Genomic DNA, 24,122 nt, shown 5'->3' on the forward strand with positions numbered 1-24,122 from the left:
TCGGCTGGCTGGAGTGCCTCTGTCCTGCGGCATGGTGGGGCGGGGTAGGGGGGGTGGCATGGGCAGAGTCTGGAATCTGGAATGTGGCTTTTCTAGAGCCCTGGAAGGTGGTTGGGCTGGGTCACTGTTTTCCATTATGTCTTGCTGTGTAACAAATTAGCCCATCCCAAAACTTAATACCTTGAAAACAACAAACATTTCTATCATAAGGTTTCTGAGTTCAGGAATTTGGGAGCCAGTTAGTTGGGTGGTATTAGGGTCAGTCGTGAGGGTGCAGCCCTCATGGGTTTGACTGGGGTTGAAGGATCTGCTTTAAGGTGGCTCTCTCATGTGGCTCTCGGCTGGAGGCCTCAGTTGCTTGCTGTGTGGACTATGCCTATAGGATGGCTTAAGAGTCTTCCACGCGTGACAGCTGGCTTCCCCCAGAGTGCGTGATTGAAAGGAGAGATCAAGGAGGAGGCCACTTAATCTTTACGTCCTAACCTCAGACAGTGTGCTCCACTGCTTCTGCCACACTGTTCATTAGAGGGGGGTCATTAAGCCCAGCACACACTCAAGGAGGGGAATCAAGCTCTACTTTGTGAAGGGGAAAGTATATGAGTTTGGAGGTGTTACCTTTAAACCAGTCCAGGCCGTGATGGGTGTCAGGAGTTAACCAGGTTTCTCTTAGCTCCCTGAGGTAGGCTTGAGGGTTCTCAAACTTGAGGTAGGGTTAAGATCCTAAGTGGGTTGGCATTTTAGAGGTCAGCCTGCAGAGTTGAATGTGAATTCCTGTATTCTCACGCCTTCCTGGAATCCTCAAAGAGCTGGTAGAGATGTAGACTCTTGGGTTCTTTCTCAGCCCTGAGTCAGAACCCATTTTTAAAATAAAATCCTGGGAGGATTCTAATACGCATTCAAGTTTGAGGAACAATGTTGTAGAATAAGAATGTTAACAATTTGGAGGTCACCTGGTGTCTACTAGAACCCAGCCTATAAGGTAGTGAGTAAGCCATTGTTCTAGTCGTGGACGCATCCTCAAAAGGAGACCACTGGTATTTTAGAACTCTGGAGTCAGCGTTGAGGGTGGCTGGTCAATGGATAGAGACCCAACAGAAAGTGTAAGGTGGATTATCAGCATACTAGATTCTCTTCCAGATGAAACTGAGGAAGAACCCCTCTTCTAGAACCTTGGATATTGGCTAGATCATAATCAATGTGATAAATTTTAGAGACCTGGTTTTATAGAATAGAGGACTGCTAGTAACATTTGAGGACCATGACAGAGTGAATGATGAGCCATTTACTTTCTAGAATCATGGAATTAAGATGAGTCATTAGTGCCCTTGAACTCTGACCTATAGCACATGAGTGCAGCCTCTGTGAGGGAGTCACATTTCTGGATTCTGGGCTGCTGATGTCAAATTGGGACCAAAGTTCCCTGGATTGTCCCAGAGTAGAGATCCAGGGTAGAATTCAGAAGAAATGTTCAGAAGGTGACCTGCGGAGGCAGTATCATCCCTTTGGGGACAGAATTACCCTGTGGTTGGCCTTCAGAATTCAACTGTCCAAATTCCTGTATCAGCTCCAGCATTGACCAGACAAGTTGGATAATAGCCTCTACCCTCAGCTTTGTGATCTGTAAAATGGGCTTCTGTCAAAAAGGAAAGCTATTTGTTTGAAGCACTGTTCAGTGCATAGCAGGAGACCCTGAGAGGTTTGGTAGCGGTCCAAGAGATGGTGAAAAGGGAGGAGAAGCAAAGAACTATAAAGATGGATAAAGCGAGGGACATTAAAACCCCCAAGGGATTTGAAATCATTGACAAGCCCTGCTAAGCCCAGGGGAGGGCAGGAACCTGAGACTTACAGGCACACACTTCACCTAGGCAGATGCCAACTGGGCCAGCCCAGCCTCTTTGCTGTTGTCTGACCAGCTTTGGCATGGTGGTGGCTGCAAACTTTCCAAAAATGGCCTGCCAGTTGTCATGTGGGTTTTGTATCTGTGCCTTTTTTAGGGGCAAGCAGTAGCTTTCGTCACTTTCTCAGAGTGCATCTTGGTCTTCTGAGAAACGAGGTGTCCCAGCCAGAACTTAACCCCATTAGACCACACAGAAAAGACCACTAGCGGCGAGACTGGTAGGAGCCGGGGAGAGAGGAGTTAGCAGGGCCCCCCCTGGTTCCTGTTGAGAGGAGCTCGCCCCTGACTGGGGCTTAGGTGGAGATATCAGATCTTAAGTGAAACATCCCCGTCCCACAAGGGGAGGCCTTTGCTGAACAGAGGTTCTTCTGGGGGAGTGGACACTGGGGAAGGGAGGGGAAACGCAGCACAATACATCTGAACCACGCTTATTCCCAGGGCGGAAGGTTGAACCCAGGCCAAGGATTCTGTGATAATGAAACCCGGAAAGGGATCTTTAGCTAATCGTTGTTCTAATCTGGAATACAGAGGGACCTTCATGCTTCTAAGACTGGAGAACTCTGTCATTGCTCCTGAGCGCGGAGTACCTCCCAGGCCCTGCTTTCATCCTCTGGGTGCAGGTTTGGTTCCGAAAGGCCTGTGGCCATGGGAAGCAACTGCAGTCTCCCCCACTCTGTAGATGTGAAAACTGAGAAGCACGCACAAAGGCACTTGCCTAGGAGAGTCAGCGCCGGATTGGAACCCAGGCAGCCTGCTGCCAGGGGCCACGCGGGGTCATCGTCCACCCCAGAACCGGGAAGCAGGTTCTGGGCTGGGTGGGTAGGTGTGAAGGGAGCGTTTTGGGATCAGGGCCCAGAGATTCTGTTGAGAATTAGCCAATGTGAGGGTAGGGGGAAGAGATCATTGACTGTTAACAGTAGTCAGGTGGGGACCAAAGTTCCAGGAGACACAGACATCTTGGTTGAGATTTCTGGTGTGGTGTGTTGGAGTTCAAAGATGGTCTGTCTGGGACTTCTCTGGTGGTGCAGTGGCTGACTGAGTTCTCAGTGCACATGGCCTGGGTTTGATCTCTGGTCCAGGAACTAGATCCCACATACCAAAACAGACCTGGTATAGCCAAATAAGGAAATATTAAAAAAAAAAAAAGATGGCCTCTCTGATGGGCCTGGGCGATGGGGGAGTGGTGTTCTCCGGTTCTGGCTCCAGTCTTCGAAGTTAGCAGCTGCGGTACAGAATTGGGGGCCCTGATCCCCAAACCGTTGTCACCCTACACTTCGGCCCCACCCCCAGAGGAGAGGCTGGCAGGGAGGTTCCTCCACACCAGCCTCCAGTTGAATTCAAGGTTGAGAGTCAGACGTCAGCCCAACCGAGACCTTTCTGGAACTGAGAACCTGCCTGTCTGCGGCTTAAACACCATTCAGCCCACCTGTTCCTTCTCCCCTGCGCAACCAAACCGCCTTTCTCAGTACACATTGGAGGTGGGAGGCAGGTGGGCACGGTTCGTAGCACTTGCTGCTCGTCTCCAAGGTCTCCTAGAACACCACTTCTGTCCGACAGACCTTTCTGCAGTAATGAGAATATTGTGTATGTGCCCTGCCCACGGCGGTGGGGCTGGGGTGTGGGTAGTAGCCACTAAGTCACACGTGTGAATACTGAGCTTTTGAATGTGGCTGTGTGACTCAGGAGCTGAGTTTTTACATTGAAGTTAATTTAAATAGCCACATATAGCTTCCAGCTACCAGACTGAAAAGTGCAGTTCTAGAACTTCCCAGAAAAAAAGATTTTTTTATTTACGCCCCCCCACCCCCACCCCAGCCCCGGTCACCAGCTCCTCCCTGCCTGCCTGCCTGTGGGAATCTTAGTTCTCTGACCAGGGATCCAACCCATACTCCCTGCCTTGCAAGGCAAAGTCTTAACCTCTAGACTGCCAGGGAAGTCCCCCCTCAAATATTAATCCTCATCCCAACAAAATGCCCATTGAGACAGAAAAGGGTGGAATCTGTTAAGAGAGGAAGTGGGGGTCAGATGGCTGGCTCAGCTTGTCTCTGCCCTGAGCAAAGGGTCTTAGATCTGATGGTTCTCGGTGGCGCTAGGCTTTAGCAAGTGTGCACAGGCCTGGAGTTCACCCGGTCCCTTTTATAAAAAAACACCTCCTTGGCAGTGACGTTTATTTCTCTGGGGAGGGGAGTTATATACAGCAGTGACCCGGGTGCCCGGGAGCCCTCACCCTGGGGCTCGGGTGGGGGAAGGCAGCGGTGACAGAAGGCACAGGGTGGTCACGGCCCCCCGGGGGAGGCCAGGAATCGCGGGTGGGGGTGTAGTGTGTCCTGGGAGACCCAGATCGGGAAGGGGGCTCAGCGAGAGCAGCTTGTCCCTACAGAAGGACACAGGGGCAACCTCCGGCCTTCTTCCTGGGGGCGCTGGGCGGGGAGGGCGGGAGCTCTTGTTCCTGGTACTTCCTGTGGGAAGAGGCTGGTGAGTTTGGGTGAAGTAGGGGCTTAGGGGACGAGGAGGATCACGGGAAGGGGGCTCAGCTCACCGGACAGCCCGCACCAGCTGCTCGAAGGCTTCATCCACGTTGAGGCGCAGTTTGGCAGAAGCTTCGAAGTAGGCCACGTGGTGGGAGGCACTGAAGGTGGAGGCTTCAGATCGAGGGACCTGGGGCACGGGGGGCATACGGAGGAGTCAGGTGCCTGCTGTCAAGGCTAGTCCCAGCCGGCAGGGCGGCAGAAAGACAGACTGTGTGCTCTAACTGGGGTAACGTACTGTGGAGGCTCAAGTGTAGAGGAAAAGGTCCGGGGTGATCACGACAGAGGAGCCCAAGGGGCTGGGTGCCATGTAAGTAGGGAGTAAGAGAAGGCGCCACAGACCTTCCTGAGTTGTCAGGCAGAGAAAAGTCAGGGTGTTCCCAGCAGAGACCCAAGCAAAGCTCCAAGGCCTTAATCGAAAAGATGAGTTCTGTGTGGAAATCACAGTCTGTGTGTATAGGGAAATGGTGAGAGCAGAGGAAGGAAAGGACAGGACCGCGGGGGTGGGCATCAAAGGCCAGGTGGCTGAGCTGGGGTGTGAGCAGGGGAGGGGCAGGTGGAGTGGGAGGTTGACTGGAGGGGAGAAATCCAGAGGAGGCCGAGGCCAGGCTCCAGGTGGGAACAAGAGGAGGGGTCAGGACAGAACAACACTGGGGCTGGTAGACCCTGGGAAAGACACCCTTTTTCCTTTTTACCATTCAGCCACCTCTCCTGAGAACCCCCGTGTGGGCAATGCTGGGGACTCAGAAGCTATGACTAGTGGGGTGTGTGGCTGCAGACCGAGGGAGTCAGAGGAGGATGCTGACGTGAGGAGCCTCAGGAGGTGGCGCCAGAAGGAACCTCCCAGACTGAGATGGGGTTGGGGTCGGGGGTAGAGGGGAATCCCAGACCTGGCGCTGTGTTTCCAGATCCGCCTTGTTGCCAACCAACACGACGGGGAAGTCGTCTCGGTCCTTGACTCGAAGGATCTGCGTGAAGAGCTTGCCCACTTCGTTGAAACTGCGGATGAAGCCAGAGGTCCAGCCAGCTGCTCTCTCCCTGCGCCCCCTGCCGACCCCCCCCACCCCCATACCATCACTCTCACCTCTGCCTGTCATTAATGGCAAACACCAGCAGGAAGCCATGGCCTGCACGCATGTACTGTTCCCGCATGGCACCAAACTCCTCCTGGCCGGCGGTGTCCAGAACTGCAGAGAGAGGGAGAAGGGTCTCCAAGGGGACGGGGGTCCGGCCAGCCACCCCCGCGAGCCCTCAGCCCTGCCACCCTGCCCCCACCGCCGCCCCTGCCGCCCTCACTGTCTAGCCGGGCTGGGACGCCATCCACAGTGCAGATCTTCGTGTAGGAGTCTTCGATAGTGGGGTCGTAGTCAGACACGAAGTAGGACTGGTGGGACGGGGAGAGGACCTCGTTAGTGCGGCGTCCCAGCCAAGGTGACGCAGCCCGGCCTCCAAGCCCTGGCTTTCTCGGCCTCCTTCCTTCTGGGTCTCTTCCTGCCCCTGAGTTTGTCTCCCTCTCTCTGGGTCTCTGGGTCTTCCCATTGCCTTCCCCAGGCTCTTCTCTCTGTCTCCTGGTCCTCTCTCTCTTTTTCTGGCATAAAGTACATTCCTGGCATCGTCATTACATCCTGGCTGTGTGGCACTGGACGAATCACTTCCCTCTCTGAATCAGTTCCCCTCTCTGAACCTCAGTTTTCTTATTTGGAAAATGAGGATAAAAATAGCTGTAGGCTTAATCCAGGGTTTGTGAGATTCAGGGAAAACCCCTGTTCAGTATTTAACACATCACTTGGGCATAGTAGGTGCTTGGTTATTGGGAGCTGTTCTTGTGCAGAATCTGCCTGTCTAGCTCTCTCTTCTCCTCCTCGTTTTTCTCTTCCCTTTCACCCCCTCCTCCTCCCCCTTCCCCTCCTCCTTCTCCTCCTCCTCGGGCAGTGTCTCCTCCCAAGGGAAGGTCCGGGTTCCAATCCGGCGGCGAGAAACTGCCCCGCCCGCAGGCCGGCCCCTCCCTTCCTGCCCGGTCCCGCCCGCCTCCAGCCAGGCTTTGGGCCAGTTTTGGGTCTGCCCCTGGGTGCAAGGGGCCCAGGGCTGGGGCCTTTCTCTACACAGACAGGGGCTCCCGGGCAGGTGCTGGCCGGGGTCTCTTGGTGGGAGAGCTCTGCGGTAGCATCTCAGTAGCAGACAGACACCTTTCTTGGGTTTCTCTGAGGTGGGAGGGTTTCCCCTGGCAATGGGGTGGAAGTTTCCCACGCAGAGGTGGGTTTTCAGGAGAGAAGTGATGACCTGGCAGCTGGTGGTCTGCAGGCTGCATTCTGCCTGTTAGAGGGGTGTTTGGTGAGGGAGGGATCTAGCCCTAGGGGACTGAGGGGTGTGTCTGCAAAGGGGAAGCTCAATGGTGAGAACTGGGGGCTGGGCTCAGGAGCATCTGGGAGATTTGCCCTAGAATATAGAGTCTAGAGAGTCTTAAAAACCCTGGAGACGTATTTAAGATATCAGAGACACTCTCAAGGGGCAGGTCTGTCGGGGGTGTCAAGAGTCTGGGGGCCTCCTCCATGGAGATGATTTGAGGACTAGCCAGATTTTCAGAGAGGGACTCGGGGAATCGGAGTGGAGGACGACTCAAGATGGAGGAGTGGTTGGTTTTCCTTGGGGAAGGCTGGCAGGGGGGAGGGTATCGGTCTCAGGGGATGGGGGATTCCCAGAACTTGGGATCTCAGAGTTCTCTGGAATGGCCAGAGGGCAGAATCTGACTAGGGGAATCTCAGGGGCGTTTTCCCAGTTAGGTTCTGGGAAGCTGGGATCTGGGATTTGGGGGAGATGGGGCTCAGGGTTGGGGGAGGTGGCACCTGGTGGGGGTGGGGGCCCATGAGAGTGCTTAGGGTCTGGATGGGGTGACTTCTGGATTTAGGGTGCTCCCAGGAGGCACTCAGGGTCAGGTCAGCAGGGAAGTGGGGTTCTGATTACTAGGGATGGGGTGATGGGTCTCAGGACACACGTACAGGAGGAACGTCCCTCGTGTGTGGGGGGTGGAGGCCCCAAGGGGCTCAGAGTCACATCTGAGGGGATTTCTTTTAAGATTAGAGGGCCTCATAGGAGGGGTTGAGTGATGGATCGAGGGGCAACGGGAGATCTGGGATCCCGCAAAGGGCTCAGTTCTAGGTCCCGGGGGCACCCCCCCTGGTGAGGGCCCTCTACCTGGATGAACTGGATGGTCAGCGCGCTCTTGCCCACGCCGCCGCCGCCCACGACCACCAGCTTGTGTGTCTCGCTGGGTGGGGGGTCCCCGGGTCCCGGCACCCCGCCCCGGGGCCGCCCCCGCCCTGTCCCGGACGCCGCCCCGCTGCTCATGTCGCCACCGCTGCCTCTGCCGCCGCTACCGCCTGGGGGGGAACCGGGCGGGGCGTAGGGGCGGGCCACGCTAATAAGGCTACTGCATAATCATGAGCTCCAGCGAGAAAGGCTTGTGTCTCCGGACACTTAAGGAGGAGGCAAGGCCTGGGAAAAGGAGGAGCTATGCTAATAAGGGTAGGCGACAGGCGTTCGCCAAGAAGGGGAATTCCAAGTGGAGCTGGAGAATGTTAACAGAGAGCTGTGCTCACCCGGAGCAGCGCCACGCGCTCTCGGCTGCCGGGCCTCCTGGGGGCGGAGCTATGCTAATAAAGGCCTCATTCTCTCGGCGGACGGGTTGAGAAGCTCGTTCGGGGTGGGGCTATGCAAATAAGAAACCCAGGGATGCAGTTTCTTAGGACGCCATCCCAGAGGCCTCGTTCTAGTAGGCGGAGCTCAAGGACTCGCGCTCGGCCGTATATAGGCGCGCTCCGAGAAAGTAGCAAGTCTTGAGGGGAAGCTCAGCCTCCGACCTGGGATCCTAGCCAAGCTCCCGACCCGGATGTCTGGGCTGGATGCTAGAGGCTCCGCCCGCTAAGGGACCCAGGCTTCCGGTCCCTGCTGTCCCAGCCAAGCGGAAGACAGACTGGGAGGGAAGATGGGGCCCTGGAGGGGGACAGCGGCTAGCTGGGCAGGGAGGGGCCGTGAGATCACTGCATTCCTAATTCATGAGCCAGCTCGCTCAAGCCGGGATGCCTGGGTTATGAACGGTCTAGGGTCAAGATGTCTGGGTCATGAGAGAGGAGAAAGCTGAGACCCCAGGGTCTCTAGGAGGGAAGCCCAGACCCCTGAGTCCCTAGGAGAGAATAGCGCTGAATGTTTGAACTCCTGGATCTTTGGAAGGAGGGGGCCAGGGGGTCCTTAGTACTAGGTTCGGTAAAGGAGAGATCTGAGAACCCAGACTCTTGGATCCAGTGGTTGCAGGGGCTAGGGACCGAAAGTTCTGGACCCGAGGGAGTTAGTGAACCCGAACACCTGTGTTAGTGTAAGGTATTTGCTTGAGACCAGGAATGGTCTGTGGAAGACCAAAGGGCCTGACTCCTGGATCTAAAACGCAAGAAGGGCTCAGACTTCTGAGTCCCATGTGTGCTTAGTCGTTAGGTCATGTCCGACTCCTTGCGACCCCATGGACGCAATCTGAGCCCGCCAGATTCATGGACTGTAGGCTCCTCTGTCCGTGGGGATTCTCCAGGCAAGAATACTGGAGGGGGTTGCCATGCCCTCCTCCAGGGAAACTTCCCAACCCAGGGATCGAACACAGGTCTCCCGCATTGCAGGCGGATTCTTTACCGGCTGAACAACAGTCCCATGGAGGAGGGAAATATGAGTTCGGATACTCTGCTCTGAGTGAGAGGAGTGTGGGCTTTTCTGTCCTAAATGAGGAGGAGGCTGTAGGGTCGGGCTCCTAGGTTCTAAATTTAGCGAGGACTTGGTATCCGGATTCGGGGATCCCTAGAATGTAGGCGGGGCAGCTCCCAACCAGTCCTGCATTTTTTTCCCTACGGCACACTCCGCGGAACTACAACTCCCTTGCTTCTGTCAGGCTGACCGCTCTTTACGTAACTTCCTTTTCCGCCGCTCTTTCCGCGCGCGTGCAGGGCACTATGGGGCCTAATCGCGGGCTACCGCAACCCCGCCCACTTCACCCCTCATCTCCTTGCTGTCCCCGCGCGGCAAAGGCGACGCGCAGACTACGCCTCCCGGCGTGCATCGCGCGCACCCTGCCCATGTGTCCCGTTGGCTGCCGGGAAAGTGAGTCCGGAGCCTTCTCACCAGCCTTCGCCGCACCGTGCTCGGTACTTGAAGTCCCGGCAAGCTCGGCGGCGTTTTAGCTCCACCCCTCCCCTCCCTCTGCTCGCGAGCCCCGCCCCAGCCCGCCCCGCCCCGCGCCGGGGCCGGAGCCGCAGCCCGAGCGGCGGGGTAAGATGGCGGCTGAGGTCCGGGCAGCGGGGCTCGGGCCTATTGGGGTGGGCGGGGCGGAGTCGGGTCGCTAGTTGTCCAGGGGTCCTCCCGGCACGCCGCAGGGCCTGGAGGGCTTGGCTGGGTGGCCTCGGGCCCGGTAGCGGTGGCAGAAGCTGGCGCCCAGAGAGGGGCCTTCTGAAGGCCCCGGGACGCGTCTGTGGTGCCGGGGGGCATCCACGGGGCGTCCCCGAGAGGACTGGGGGCGTCCACAGGGCCTGGACTGAGACTGAAGCCTGCCTTCCATCATATAGCTGCCTTGGGTCATTTCTGTGGGCACTCTTGAGCGTCTTTATGAGCTGACCGGAGGCTAGGGTCTGTTTAGAGGGTTCTGGGGCCATCTTGAGATCTTGAGATATGTCCCAGGGGTTAAAGAGATCTGCAAGAGCTGGAGAGTATCTGCAGAGCCAACTATAGCGCCTGGGCTATGTCTGTTAGCGCTGGGAAGTGTGTGCACGGGCTGACCTAAGGATGCGGCTCACCTACATGGGTAGGAGCCATTTAGGTGGGCTCTGAAGAACTGTTTCAGGACTGGGAAGTCTTTTATAGTCACCCAGAGGAGCCGGATGTACCCACTAAGGGAAGGAGACAAATCCTGAGATGTTCTCAGAGAGGCGTGGATGGGTTTCCAGCTGTCTGAGGAGTGTCTAGTCTGGGTGACAGAAGGCTTGGGGCAGTTAGAAAGACCTGGAACCATCTAGGTGGCTTTGAGTGTGACTGCAGGAGTGCAGTCTCTATGTCTGGAGCAAATTTGAATGTCTTTGGGGACCTGATAATTGCATGGAAAATAAGACAATGAAGAGATTTGGAAAGTTTGCTGGGCTGTGTTGTACTTGCCCTTTCGAAAGTAATTGAAATGCAAAATGTTGAAAAATTCTGCATGGCCCTGGGGCTACAGAGAGAGTTAAAATTAGTCCACATTGGTCTGGGAAAGTCCATAGGATCATCTAGACCCATCTATTGCAGTGCTTCTCAAACTCTTTTGACCTTGATCTACAGTGAGAAATACATTTTTCATTGAGACCCAGGGTACACCGTCATATGAATGTAGTACTCAAGTCCCATTAATAGTATTTCCATTTACTTGTGCTGTATGGTGAAGAACCTTGTGTGTTCAATTTGCTTTGATGACAAGCTATTTGTGAAGCACTCAATTGCTACCAAGTTTGGGAAACTGATCTAGAGTGACCAAGCAGTGTTTGCAGAGGCTTCTCTGGTCTTAAAAGATGTAAGGAGCCCAGGGTGTGTCTGCAAAGCCTGAGGCATATCTAAATACACAAGGGAGGATCTGTATACCACAGAGGGTTTGAGGCTATGTAGGTCTGTAGTCAACACGTCTTGATTGAGCATCTCTTACCTCTTAAGACACTGCCCTACCATACAAAGTATGTGCTTCCCCCCAGAGGTGCCCGAGAGCAGCTCCAGGGTCGGGAACTGTCCGGGGGGTGGGGGTGGGGGCCTGATCAGGATGAGAGGTGTCTATTGGAGTTAGGGAAGGAGGTGCAAGCTCTTAGAGAGCTGGGAGGCGGCACAAGAGCTTTTTGAAAATCTGGGATGAGGCCAACCAGGACCGAGGTTTCTTTGTTTTGCAGGTATGCAACTAGCGGTGTGGGGGAGACCACAGTAAGGGAAACCTGGGTATTAAAGGCTAATGATAATTATTGTTACTCTGTATAGAGGGCTTGGGCTGTTAACTCTTGTGTCAGGAGGCAGTCTCCTTTCTCTTGAGAAGAGTTTCCTATTGGACCCACTTGGAGTTAAGTGGATGGAGTTGGGGGTTAGGGGTTTTGAAGCTTTCTAGGAGCTGTGGGACTGGATGCTGTTTTCAGAGTAGGAGATTTGATGGTTGCAGGGAAACGTACAGTGAAATAGTCAACTTTTTCTGAAGCCCTAATCAAGCCCCGCCCCTCCCTCAATCAGTCTGAAGAGTGATCTTTCAATCTCTGTGTGTTACCTAAGAATTTCTGTGACAACGCAAAGGCTTTAGCCACACTTCCATACAAGGGGGCAGCTAGGTGATCGGAGGTTGCTTCCTGTGGTGTCTGGTGGACAGCATTCCTGAAATGCGTGTTTTCATCTTCAAGATGGCACACTGGTTTTGTAGATCATTGTATCCTAGTTCCATCTTCTGTGTTTAAATACATTTTGTCGGGTCCCTCACCATTGAGGAAAATCGATGCTTGAGGAAGTGGCGTGGCATTTGAGGCGCACGCGAGCACACTGGCACGTATCTCAGTTTGGGAAAGGTGGGTTTCTGAGACTTCCGGACGCAGTATTTGACATCACAACTGGCCAGAAAAAAGTCTCGGCTCCTGTGGGGTCTTAAAGTTTGGTTGTGGGGGAAGCTGTGGGAACTGGGGAGTGGGATGTGGACATATACTGGGAAGGCTGCCCTTTGACATAGGGGGTATCTGAAAGTCAGAAAGAGTTGCCCAAGCCCCTCCAGGGTCTGCACTGGGCCTGGAGCTTAGCGCTGGCCGGGGATGAGGTGGGGGTTGGGGGAGGATGGATGCTGAAGCAGATGCAGTGCTGGAGGCCACTGAGGCCTCCACGTCCGTCGTCTCCTTCCGCCACCTGACACCACCATGCGCTGCCCACTGGCCTCCACTCCAGACTCTGCCCCGCTCCCCCACCAGGTGACCATGGAGGAAGAAGATGAGTCTCGAGGGAAGACGGAAGAGTCAGGCGAGGATCGGGGCGACGGTCCGCCAGACAGAGACCCTACGCTTTCTCCTCCTGCTTTTATCCTGGTGAGGCTGTCAGACGCCTGGGGCCGAGGGAGGGAGGGGCGGGGAGCCCAGATTCCTGGGCCCTGACTCCTGGACCCCCGAGGAGGCGGGCTGGGGCCAGGACTCGTGGCCTGTCTGTAGGGTTTGAGTCTGGCTGTAGAGGTGTCTGGAATGGCTGTCTCCTAGCAGCAGAGCTTGTGACCTTTGGCATGCATCTCTGACTCATCTTTGTTTCCACCCTCTTCCCTCTCACCTTGCCTTCAGCGGGCCATTCAGCAGGCTGTGGGGAGTTCCCTGCAGGGGGATCTGCCAAATGATAAAGGTATGATGGTGTCTGGTTCCTCCGAGACTCCTGCCCCATCTCTGTGTTCTTTCTCCTGCTCTCATTCATACATGATTTCCCCGGGTCTCCCAGGTGCCCCCGCTGGTGCTGGCACAGGGAGCCCCAGATGGGTTGGCCTCCGTGGCTGCCTTGGAGGGGCTCACAGTCTGGTGGAGGGGAGACATAGTCCCATCACAGAGGTAACCCAAGGCAGCCCAGCTAGGGTAGTGTGGGGAGAGATGGAGTCCAGGAAGGCTTCTGCGAGGAAGTGACAGGTGACCTTGGTCTCTAAGGCCGTAGGAGCACTGTCTGGTGAAGAGGAAAGCCTGAGAGGCAGCAGGTACACGACCCAGAGGCCGCTGGACTGAGTTATGGGTCTTTGGGGCTGGCGGGCAGAGGGTGTTGGCAGGAGAGCCCAGTGAAGACTGGGTTACAGCAAAGCTCAGAGGCCAGGCTGACCTATCTGGACTTTATCCCAAAGATGGCTGGGGGCACAAATCGGGTGAGAGAGTTGGGGCCTCTGAAAAGTGTTGGTGGGACCCGGCTTGGGAGATGGTGGGATGGAGGCCAGGAAAGTAGGCAGATGTTCTCGGTTCCCTTGTCAAGAGCGAGGCGGTCTCTTTCTTCTCTGCTGTGTAAGGTCTCTGCCTCTAGTCCCCTGTCTCTAGTCCCGCATTCAATGTCTCTCCAGATGGCTCTCGGTGTCATGGCCTTCGATGGAGGCGCTGCCGGAGCCCACGATCGGAGCCCCGTTCCCAGGAATCCGGGGGGACTGACACGGCTACAGTAAGTAAGAAGACAGGGCTAGGTACCTGGATTCCTGGGGCTGGGGCAGGAAGGTCACTGGGGCCTGGACCCCAGAGATGGGGCTGGGGGACCCAGTCTCCTGGATCTGGGGTGGTGATCAGGGGCAGTGTGGAAGAGTCTGAGGGCCTGGTCCCTTGGGTCCTAGAGGCAGTCACATTGAGGGAATTGGTTGGATCCTTGTGTTTTCTTAGCGTCTCAGGAGTCTGGGTTACTGAGAGGTTGGGGCCTGGGGAAATGGGATGTGTGGTCCTCACATGAGCAGGGACAGGGTGGAGCCCCTCCTGGCCTATTCCAGGTGTTGGACATGGCTGCCGACGGCCTCCTTGCGGGGCTGGTGAGCATCCTGGATCCCCCAGACACCTGGGTTCCTAGCCACATGGACCTGCGGCCTGGCGAGTGAGTATCTGGGCTGCTGGACTGGGAGAGGCCCTGGCGTGGGGGTCGGACACACCTCTGAGGCTCCCTCCTCCCTGTCTTGCAGAAGCGAGGACATGCTGGAGCTGGTGGCCGAGGTCCGAATTGGGGACAGGGATCCAGTCCCTCTGCCGGTACCCAGCCTGCTGCCCCGTCTCAGGGCCTGGAGGACAGGCAAAACGGGTATGTGGGGCCAGGGCCGCCCTGGCAGGGGTCAATCGAGGCCTTAGCTGTCGCTGGTAGCAGTGGTAGTGCTGTTGCTGTCATTTAGACAAAACCTGTACCTTAACGTCTTTCCTGCTAGACTTCAGGAAAGGCTGTAAGCACGCACGTGTCGATGTAAGTAAAGCTGAAACTGACGTGAGAGCTAGTGCCTGGGAGCAGTGAGCGCGTGTCCAGGGCTCTGTGTATCAGTGTAGCTGTGTTAGGAATTCAGCTTTCCGTGATGGGGGCTTCTCAGGAGCGCTGACTCCAGGGGGAGAAAAGTCTGAAAGAGGGAAGGTTCTTCCTCGAGGTGGCACCAGCAGTTGCTTCATGGTGGTCCTGGGTCTGGGGCCTTCTCTGTGTAAAGCTGGAGTTTTTCTCGTCCAAGGTGGGCACCTGTCTGAGGGAGTGTCTGCTCCCAGCCCCGCACACAGTGCGGGCTGAACTCCTGAGCACTGTAGAGCAGAGGGTGTCCCAGCTCTGGGCGTCTGAATCACCACAGAGGACTCGTTAATCCATGAGTGGCCTGGCCCAGGGATGTGTGTGTGTGTGTGTGTGTGTGTGTGCTCAGTCACTTCAGTCGTGTCTGACTCTCTGGAATCCTATAAACTGCAGCCCGCCAGGCTCCTCTGTCCATGGGATTCTCCAGGCAAGAATCCTAGAGTGGGTTGTCATGCCCTCTTCCAGGGGACCTTCCCCACCCAGGGGTCAAACCCACGTCTCCAGAGTCTCCCGCATTGCAGGTGGACTCTGACTAATTCCCCGGTTTTGCTGCTGCTGGTCACTGGGGCGCTGATGAGAACCCTGGGTTTAGTCTTCCCTTCTGCGTATCCATACGTATCGGGAGCGGTGGGGAGGAGAGGAAGGTAGGGCACTGGGTCAGCTGTGAGCAGCTGTTCTGCCAGAGGCTCGCACATCCTGTGAAGCAGGTCAGGTTTTATCTCTTTTTTCCCTCACATATGCAGGATGACTTCCTTATCCACTAGACTCAGCGAACATGGTGCTGGGGGCCCATCAGACTCTTGGAGGCCCTCAGGGGTCTTTTCTTTTATTATTTTAAAAAGTTTATTCATTCAGGCCTCACCACTCGGCCTGCGGGCTGTCAGTTCCCCAGCCGAGGGTTGAGTCCCAGGCCTGGACAGTGAAAGCCCCGAATCCTCAGGCCTGGGTCACCAGTGGCCACCCTCTTCCTTTAGAATCGGGAGCCATAGGGGATAAGTAAACAAGTGGGCGGACACTGTTACCTACTTACTTATTTACAGTCAGACCTGATGTACTAAAACAGATGGTGGGCGGGATTTGGCCCCTGGGCCAAAGTGATATCCATAGGTGGGTCTGGAATAGCTGTCTTCAGTAGGATCCTGAGGTTATGATCTGTTGTCTTTTTTTTTTTTTTTTTTTTTTATGGTTTATTTATTTTTGCTGTGCTGGGTCTTCATCACTGCACTCGGGGAGCGGGGCTACTTTCTAGTGGTGCTGCGTGGCCTTCTCGTTGCGGTGGCTTCTCTTGTTGCGGAGCACGAGTTTAGTAGTTGTGACACATGCGCTTAGTTGCCCCATGGCAGGCATCAAACCCCTGTCCCCTGCATTGGCAGGCGGATTCTTATCCACCGGATCACCATCGAAGCCCATGGGCTTGTTTTTGTTAGGTGTTTTTTGGTCTTTATTTGGAATGTGTTAAGAATGCAAGAAAAAGAAAAGAAACTCACCTGTAGTCCTATTTTGCAAAAACAAAAACAAAAACAAAACAAAACAAAACTGTAAAGAAGCAGATGTTTTGCTTTGCTTCAATCTGCAGGCTTGGTTTTTGCCTGAGGTGGTTGTAATAACAGCCAGGGTTGTCAGAGCTCCTGGCCAGAGAGTCCTTGAAAGCAGAGATTTTTATCTCTGTGTGCCGTTGTACTCTCAGTACCCCAAACTGCTCCTAATCAGTGATCAGAAAAAAGTGCTGAATGAATGAGTAGACTCCCATTTCATAGATGAGGAAACTGAGGCAGACAGGGGTTGAGTCGCTTGCCTGTGGGCAGGTTGAGGTTGAGGGCTGGGGCCTGGGGTCCAGGTGGAAGGTGGCCCCTGGTGCTACGATCTCAGCCCTGGGCTTCTCCAGCGCTGTCCGCATGACCCTGCCGAGGTCCACGTGACCCTGCTGAGGTCCCTGCTGGTGCAGGAGCCTGGCTGTTACGTGTGGTTGAGAGAGTGGCCTCTGAACTCTGATGTGTGTGTCTGAACCCTGGCCCTGTCACCTGGCCTGGGGGCAGCCCTGGTCACTTGGCTCTACATGTGTATGACTTGTGGTGTGGAGGCCATGAAGTGCTTCAAAAGCAAGATCTTGGGAGGGCAGAGGAAATAAGGGAGGAAAGCCCGCTGCCTGGCCGGGTCATTGATGTCTGAGTCCTGAGCAGATACTGCCCCGGGGATGGGGCTCATCAGACGGCCGGGGGCACACGGGGACTCAGCCTGTCGGGGCTTACCGGCTCTGCCACTTCGCACCTTCTCAGGCTCCTGATAGGCCTTCTGTACAAAGGGATGGATTCCCACAAGAGGGGCTTGACCCTGCAGGTGGCGCTAGGTTGGAACCTGGCTCTCCAGTCCCGGCACATGCCTCCTGTGGGAATGTCAGTGCTCTTGTTGGTCAGGGCGGTCTTGGGTTGCCGGCCTGCTTGCCTCTCAGGATATCAGAGGGCAGCCTCCAGGGGTCACTTGTACCGCGCTGACTGCGCCCTCAGGGGAGATCCTGCTGCTCTGGGTCACAGTACCTACGGCATGGAGCTGTTAGGAGCGTCCTCCGTGTTGACTGCATGAAGCACTGGGCGCAGTGCCTGCTGGAGCAGTGAGGGCTGAGTGAGGGGGCCCAGCGGACGGGGTGCTGCCCGCCTGCGGGCCCCTTGCCACACCGGGACAGGCCCCTGACCTCTGCTGTCTCCGCTCTTCCTTTGCAGTTTCTCCGCAGTCTCACTCTTCTCGACCCACCTGTGCCCGCCACCTCCTCACCTTGGGCACTGGAGACGGGGGCCCTGCCCCTCCCCCTGCCCCCTCCTCTGCATCCTCCTCCCCTTCCCCTTCGCCCTCCTCATCCTCCCCTTCCCCGCCTCCCCCTCCACCACCCCCAGCGCCCCCAGCTCCTCCTGCACCCCGGTTTGATATCTATGACCCCTTCCACCCCACCGACGAGGCCTATTCCCCACCGCCTGCTCCGGAGCAGAAGTACGACCCCTTCGAGCCCACAGGCTCCAACCCCAGCTCATCAGCCGGGACCCCTTCACCTGAGGAGGAGGAAGAGGAAGAAGAGGAAGAAGAGGAGGGCCTGTCACAGAGCATCAGCCGCATCTCTGAGACCCTGGCGGGCATCTACGACGACAACAGCCTGAGCCAGGACTTCCCAGGTGACGAGAGCCCGGGCCCCGACCCCCAGCCCTTGCAGCCGACTCCAGCCCCTGGCACACCGCCCCAGGCCGACTCCACCAGGGCCGACGGAGCCACCCGCCGGCGTGTCTTTGTAGTGGGGACCGAGGCGGAGGCCTGTCGGGAAGGCAAGGTCTCCGTAGAGGTGGTGACAGCTGGCGGAACTGCCCTCCCGCCCCCTCTGCTGCCTCCGGGCGACTCGGAGATTGAGGAGGGCGAGATCGTCCAGCCCGAGGAGGAGCCCAGAATGGCGGTTTCCCTCTTCCGCGCCGGCGGCCGGGCAGCGCGGCCCCCACCCGTGGCCCCCTCTGCGGCCCAGCCCCCGCCCCCGCCGCCCGCACCCCGGGCCCCCGAGGGGGACGACTTCTTGTCTCTGCACGCGGAGTCCGACGGCGAGGGCGCCCTGCAGGTGGACCTGGGGGAGCCGGCCCCCGCGCCGCCAGCCGCCGACACGCGCTGGGGCGGCCTGGACCTGCGGCGCAAGATCCTGACCCAGCGGCGCGAGCGTTACCGGCAGCGATCGCCCTCTCCGGCCGTGGCCCCCGCCCCCGCCGCCCCCACCGGCCCGCCCACCCGCAAGAAGTCGAGGCGGGAACGCAAGCGGAGCGGCGGCGAGGCCAAGGAGGCCGCCTCTTCCTCCTCCGGAGCGCAGCCCGCCCCGCCGGCCCCGGCCTCCCCCTGGGACTCCAAGAAGCACCGCTCGCGGGACCGCAAGCCGGGCTCCCACGCCTCATCGTCCACCCGCCGCCGCTCGCGGTCCCGTTCCACCCGCCACCGCTCGCGGAGCACCGACCGGCGCCGCGGGGGCAGCCGCCGGTCACGGTCCCGGGAGAAAAGGCGGCGGCGGAGGCGCTCGAACTCACCGCCTCCGGCCACCTCATCTTCCTCGTCCTCCCGCCGCGAGCGGCACCGTGGCAAGCACCGCGATGGCGGTGGCAGCAAGAAGAAGAAGAAGCGGTCGCGGTCTCGGGGCGAGAAGCGTTCCGGGGACAGCGAGAAGGGCCCTCCCCCGGCCCAGCCGCCCTCCGGCTCCACCTCCCTGGGCAGTGACCGGGACAGCCGCCGGCGGGGGGCCGTTCCGCCCTCCATCCAGGACCTCACGGACCACGACCTCTTCGCCATCAAGCGGACCATCACCGTGGGCCGGCCGGATAAGTCTGACACCCGAGGCCCCTCCCCGGCCCCGGCCTCATCCCCCAAGCGGGAGGTCCTGTACGACTCGGAGGGGCTGAGCGCCGAGGAGCGGGGCGGCAAGAACAGCGAGAAGGACCGGCGGCGCTCGGGGGCTGCCTCCTCCTCCTCCTCCTCCCGGGAGAAGGGATCGCGGCGGAAGGCGCTGGACGGGGGGGACCGGGAGAGGGACAGAGACAGGGACAGGGACAGGTCGTCCAAGAAGACCCGGCCCCCCAAGGAGTTGGCACCCTCTTCGGGGCCCCCGCCAAAGCCTCCAGTCAGCAGCGGCTCGGGCTCCTCGTCCTCCTCGTCCTCGTCGTCTTCCCGGAAGGTGAAGCTGCAGTCCAAGGTGGCGGTGCTGATCCGCGAGGGCGTCAGCAGTACCACGCCGGCCAGGGAGGCCTCCTCTGCCGGCCTGGGCTCCATCGGAGTCAAGTTCAGCCGCGACCGGGAGAGCCGCTCCCCCTTCCTCAAGCCAGACGAGCGGGCCCCTGCGGAGGTGGCCAAAGCAGCTCAGGGCAGCACCAAGCCCAAAAAGACCAAGGTCAAGGCCAAGGCTGGGGCCAAGAAAACCAAGGGGACCAAGGGAAAGACCAAGCCATCCAAGACCAGGAAAAAGATCCGCAGCGGGGGCAGCAGTGGCCCGGTGACGCTGAAGAAGTCCAAGGCGGATAGCTGCAGCCAGGCCGCGGGAGCCAAGGGGGCCGAGGAGACCTCCTGGTCCGGGGAAGAGCGGGCAGCCAAGGCCCCCAGCACCCCACCCCCCAAGGTGGCCCCTCCACCCCCTGCACTGACGCCCGACTCGCAGACTGTGGACAGCAGCTGCAAGACACCTGAGGTCTCCTTCCTGCCAGAAGAGGCCGCTGAGGAGGCTGGGGTCCGGGTTGGGGCAGAGGAGGAGGAGGAGGAGGAAGAGGAGGAGGAGGAGGAGGAGGAGGAGGAGCAGCAGCCGGCCACCACCACAGCCACCAGCACGGCGGCGGCCGCGCCGAGTGCTGCCCCGAGTGCAGGGTCCACAGCTGGTGACTCGGGGGCGGAGGACGGGCCCGCTCCCCGCGGCTCCCAGCTGCCCACCCTGCCCCCGCCCATGCCCTGGAACCTGCCCGCGGGCGTGGACTGCACTACCAGCGGCGTCCTGGCCTGTGAGTGTCCCCCGGGGACCTAGGGCAGGTGGGGGCAGACAGACGGGATCCAGGAGGAGAAGGTCATTTGGGGATGAGCTTGGAGGCAGCGGTGGAGACACCTTGGAAGGACTGGGTGTATAATGACCAGGACCGGGAGGGCCTCAGGTGGGCGAGGGCCAGTCAACATCTGTCCAGAAGACTCCATGACGTCTGGGTGTGCTGGAAGAGAGCAGCAGGGTCACAGGGGCAGCAGGCAGCTGGGCCACTCCAACACAGCCGGGAGGGGTGGGCTGTGTCCTGGGGTCTGCGTAGAGGCAGCCTGGAATAGGCTTGGTGGAGGAAGAATGGAGAGAGCAGGGTCCCTTAGGGGATGCCAGGAGTCTGCTACACTGCAGATGTGGGGAACGGCCACAGGGGCTGGGGACCAGCCCCACGCCCACACACCTGAAGTCCTGAGAACACACAGGCTGTGGGCGGGCCCTCTCAGTGCCTGAGGCCCCCTCCTCCTGGTTGGTCCTGAGCGGAGACCTGCAGCCAGGGTGGGAGCGAGGGGGCAGCAGTGGTTGGGGGAGGCTTACCCTCTCCTCTCGCATCAACTCCCGATCCCCACCTCCTGCAGTGACTGCACTTCTCTTCAAGATGGAAGAAGCCAATCTGGCGAGCCGAGCAAAGGCCCAGGAACTGATCCAGGCCACCAACCAGGTGGGCTTCCTGGGGAGGAGTCCCCGCTGCCCCCTTTCCTGTCCCCTGCTTCGGGTTAGGAGAGGACTACAGCTCCTGGCAGGCTCTGGAGCAGGGTATCGGCCAGAAGAGGAGCCTGTCGCCTCTGGGACTGTTGGGAAATCAGGGTGGGAACGGGTACCGGTTCCGTCATCCCCTCCTGCTTATCCTCCAACCTTTCCCCACAGATCCTCAGCCACAGGAAGCCACCCTCAAGTCTGGGGGTGACCCCAGCTCCTGTGCCCACCTCCCTGGGTCTGCCCCCTGGCCCCTCCAGCTACCTGCTGCCTGGCAGCCTCCCCCTGGGAGGCTGCGGCTCCACCCCTCCCACCCCCACTGGGCTGGCTGCAGCGTCTGACAAGAGAGAGGGCAGCAGCAGCTCCGAGGGACGTGGGGACACAGACAAGGTGAACTGGGCTTGGGAGAGGTGGGTTGATGGTGACGGTTCTGCTGAGATTACAGATAGATACTGAGATGCAGGGGCTTGAGGAGAGCTGTGGACTGATGCCCGCAGATGAGGACTTAGATAAAAGGGAAGTCATTCAATTGTAAGGAAGGAAACTTGTCCTTGATTAGACGAGTGGGTGGGAAAAGAGTGCTAGGCAGGTTTTTTAAGAGTTTCATACAGTGGTGGGGATAGAGAGAGATGGACATGAACACACACTGATATTTATATGTATACCCACTGCAGTCTACCCCTTGGTTACCTGTCTCCCTTTCTCTGACCCCAGTCTTTTTGTGTAAGCGGGGCACGGGGTGGTATACAAATGAAAAATCAAGCATCTCTTGCTGGACGGAGGGAGGAAGAAAGGATACAGGGCAAGCAGGGGTTTTTTCTGCTCCTCTAGCTGGCTCCTGGGTCTCGGCTTGTGCACCTTTTTTTTGGTCTGGATGCTGGTCACTATTGTCTTGTCACCAGATGATGGCGCTGTTCACCCTTTCTGCAGCCCACGTACGGTGCCAGAAGGCTGGCAGAACAAACTCTTGTATTATAAACCCCGTATAAACGGAGATGGGCCACAGCTTTGATGGACACTTGTCTGTGGCCAGTGCCATGGGCTGCAGGACAGGAACAGTATGGGCTCTGTGACGAGCAGCAGGTCCCTGTGCCGCCGGCGAGGCTGCCCTGTATGTTCCCTGCCGTTGTTGTCTCGGCACATCTAGACAGAGGTGGGCCACACCCCCTTTCTCTTGGCCGCATGTCTAGAACCCACTCCTGTGGGGCTAGGGAGGCCTGAGGAGACGCCCTGGGGTGGCCATGCCTCCCCCAGCAGCTTGCCCGACTGCTGGCATTCTTGTCTCCGGGGAGATGCTGACCCTGAAGTGTGGGGTGTCCTGCCCTCCCGGGCCTTGGTTTTGCTGCTCCCATCTCTCTGAGGCAGCAGGGAGCAACCTCCTGGCTCAGGTCTGTCTCCCTAATAGACTAAAGGGCAGCGGACACGTGGATCCTGGTCAGGGATGCCTGGGCCAGCCCAGGGTCCAGCCTGGAGGAAATGCTGGTGACACTGAGGCCCAGGCCTGGCCTGGCTGGCGGGGGTGACCACAGCAAGGGCAGACCCTCAGCAGGACTTCACCTCCAGGAGTACCTGGGTGGTCAGGAAGTCTGAACCTGCAGGCCGGTGAGCGAGGCAGGGTTCTGCAGAAACTCACCCGGCCTCTGCTGTCCCTTCTTCCCACCCTGTCACCACCTCCCAGTATCTGAAGAAGCTGCACACACAGGAGCGGGCGGTGGAGGAGGTGAAGCTGGCCATCAAGCCGTATTATCAGAAAAAGGACATCACCAAGGAGGAGTACAAGGACATCCTGAGGAAGGCCGTCCACAAGGTGGGGCCCGAGGAGACAGATGCGCGGGGGTGGGCAGAGGGGAGACAGCGTGGTGGACGTGAGCGGACAGGCAGACAGGGATGGTGGGTCAGTCTGGAAGGTGAGAGGGAGATAGGATTTCCTCCAGCCGGCATCAGCGGGGCAGGTTCAGACGGCCTGGACCTGAGGGTGGTCCTCCCACCCTGGGGCCCTGGGGGCTGGTGGTGACTGCGGCTGCCCCTTGCCCCCCAGATCTGCCACAGCAAAAGTGGGGAGATCAACCCCGTGAAGGTGAGCAACCTGGTGCGCGCCTACGTCCAACGCTACCGCTACTTCCGCAAGCATGGCCGCAAGCCAGGGGACCCTCCGGGGCCCCCGCGGCCACCCAAGGAGCCAGGACCCCCTGACAAAGGCGGCCCGGGCCTGCCCTTGCCCCCTCTCTGAGATTCTCGGCCCCGCCCCTTTCTTCCTTCGCTGCCTCTCTGGAATTCTGGACGTATTTATGGCTCCGTCTCCCCGTTTCCCTCCCCCGTCAGTGGGATGATTGGGGGAGGGCTGCTGCGGGAAAGAGGAGAGCCCCTGCCCCGTCTCACGCCCATCTCCCTTGCCCCAGAGCCTGTGCCCCGCGCCCAGACCCTTTGTTCGTGCCCCTCCCTCAGTTTCATTAAAGGTTTCATGAAATGTTATCCCTGAGCCCCATGATTTTTAGCCCTTCTCAGAGTCCAGTTTGGGAAGTGTTGGGGAGGAGACTTGGCCCAAGTGAGAGGGTGGTTAGCGGGGAGGATAGACAGTGTGACTTGGGGAAAGTGCAGCCGTCCCACCGGGCCTCACTCTTCGTGTATAAAGTGGGGGCTGTGAGGATTAGGAAAGACCCAAGGCGGGTGAAGCACTTAGAACCAGACCTGGCAGCTCCCCAGCTGTTGCTCTTGACAGTGGTGAGGGGAGGGCAGGGTCCCCACCCACCTGATCACTGCCTGCCCAGCTCAGGGCACCTGCGTGCTATCTGCCTGCCTTGGAACTGCCCCAGAAACCGGATCTTTGTCCTCCATTGAATTGGATCCTTTCTCCCGCTTCCCTGAGGCTGGGGTCGTCTAACTGACTCCCCCGAGATGGAGGGAAGCTGAAGCACAGCGTAGCGAGGGCCACACAGTAAGTCAGGCCTCTGTCAGCCCGTTTTTTTTTTTTTTTTTTTAAAGTAGAAGTAAATAGAATTGTGTCAGATGGGTTGATAGGACCTTGAAAAGGTGTTTGTTATTTTTTTTAAACTTTATTTTGTATTGGAGTATAGCCGATTAACAACGCTGTGATAGTTTCAAGTGGGCAGCAGAGGGACTCACCATACGTACACGTGTATCTGTTCTCCCCCGTCCATCAGTCCCTGTTACCCAGAACCAGGAGTGATGAGGCGAGGTGGGGGCATCCAGCCCATGGGGTGGGTCAGAATGTCTTTACAACTGGCCCTTGCAGGCCCACACAGAGGGGGCCCCAGGCCCAGAAAGGCAAAGGACTGGTCTGCCCAGCAGGAGTTGAGAACGGCACCCGAGGCTCTTGACAGAGTCTCTGCCTCTGGCCGTTGGCTTGAACTGTTTATAGGCAAGATGGACGTTCCAAATTGAGCCCAAAGGCCACCCTCAAAGAGCAGCCATTTAAGAATGA

The 24,122-nt window shown here is 58.1% G+C and overlaps 2 protein-coding genes across 3 annotated transcripts; one reads left to right on the plus strand and one right to left on the minus strand.

Moving 5' to 3' along the window:
* Positions 1-4,051: 4,051 nt before the first annotated feature.
* On the minus strand, positions 4,052-7,817 carry RRAS (RAS related). Its single transcript, XM_019978806.2, has 6 exons — positions 7,618-7,817; positions 5,722-5,809; positions 5,510-5,612; positions 5,316-5,424; positions 4,437-4,555; positions 4,052-4,356 (listed from the first exon to the last, which is right to left on the minus strand). The coding sequence occupies exons 1-6, from the start codon at positions 7,768-7,770 to the stop codon at positions 4,272-4,274; spliced, it is 657 nt and encodes a 218-aa protein (XP_019834365.2). The 5' UTR covers positions 7,771-7,817; the 3' UTR covers positions 4,052-4,271.
* A 1,774-nt stretch (positions 7,818-9,591) lies between these two features.
* On the plus strand, positions 9,592-23,152 carry SCAF1 (SR-related CTD associated factor 1). Of its 2 annotated transcripts, none has more exons than XM_019978808.2 (11): positions 9,592-9,729; positions 12,405-12,518; positions 12,762-12,819; positions 13,511-13,605; positions 13,922-14,022; positions 14,108-14,223; positions 17,184-19,961; positions 20,563-20,645; positions 20,852-21,070; positions 22,359-22,487; positions 22,719-23,152. In XM_019978808.2, exons 2-11 carry the CDS (start codon positions 12,411-12,413, stop codon positions 22,908-22,910), a joined length of 3,879 nt encoding a protein of 1,292 aa, XP_019834367.2. In that variant the 5' UTR covers positions 9,592-9,729; positions 12,405-12,410; the 3' UTR covers positions 22,911-23,152. The 2 variants fall into 2 exon arrangements, with proteins under 2 accessions (XP_019834367.2, XP_019834366.2); XM_019978807.2 differs by lacking the exon at positions 9,592-9,729 and adding an exon at positions 9,792-12,014.
* Positions 23,153-24,122: the final 970 nt, after the last annotated feature.

Source organism: Bos indicus, chromosome 18, assembly GCF_029378745.1.
Source record: "Bos indicus isolate NIAB-ARS_2022 breed Sahiwal x Tharparkar chromosome 18, NIAB-ARS_B.indTharparkar_mat_pri_1.0, whole genome shotgun sequence".
Classification (NCBI taxonomy): domain Eukaryota; kingdom Metazoa; phylum Chordata; class Mammalia; order Artiodactyla; family Bovidae; genus Bos; species Bos indicus.

What these genes read in the sequence shown, in the direction of transcription:
- SCAF1 (XM_019978808.2), top strand. Translation starts at nt 12,411, where the DNA reads ATGGAGGAAGAAGATGAGTCTCGAGGGAAGACGGAAGAGTCAGGCGAG. An exon ending in GGGGGACTGACACGGCTACA is followed by an intron (nt 13,606 to 13,921) that starts GTAAGTAAGAAG and finishes GGCCTATTCCAG; the next exon opens with GTGTTGGACATGGCTGCCGA. An exon ending in CTGGAGGACAGGCAAAACGG is followed by an intron (nt 14,224 to 17,183) that starts GTATGTGGGGCC and finishes CTTCCTTTGCAG; the next exon opens with TTTCTCCGCAGTCTCACTCT.
- RRAS (XM_019978806.2), bottom strand. Translation starts at nt 7,770, where the DNA reads ATGAGCAGCGGGGCGGCGTCCGGGACAGGGCGGGGGCGGCCCCGGGGC. An exon ending in GCCATTAATGACAGGCAGAG is followed by an intron (nt 5,425 to 5,509) that starts GTGAGAGTGATG and finishes CTTCATCCGCAG; the next exon opens with TTTCAACGAAGTGGGCAAGC. An exon ending in CAGCTGGTGCGGGCTGTCCG is followed by an intron (nt 4,357 to 4,436) that starts GTGAGCTGAGCC and finishes CTCTTCCCACAG; the next exon opens with GAAGTACCAGGAACAAGAGC.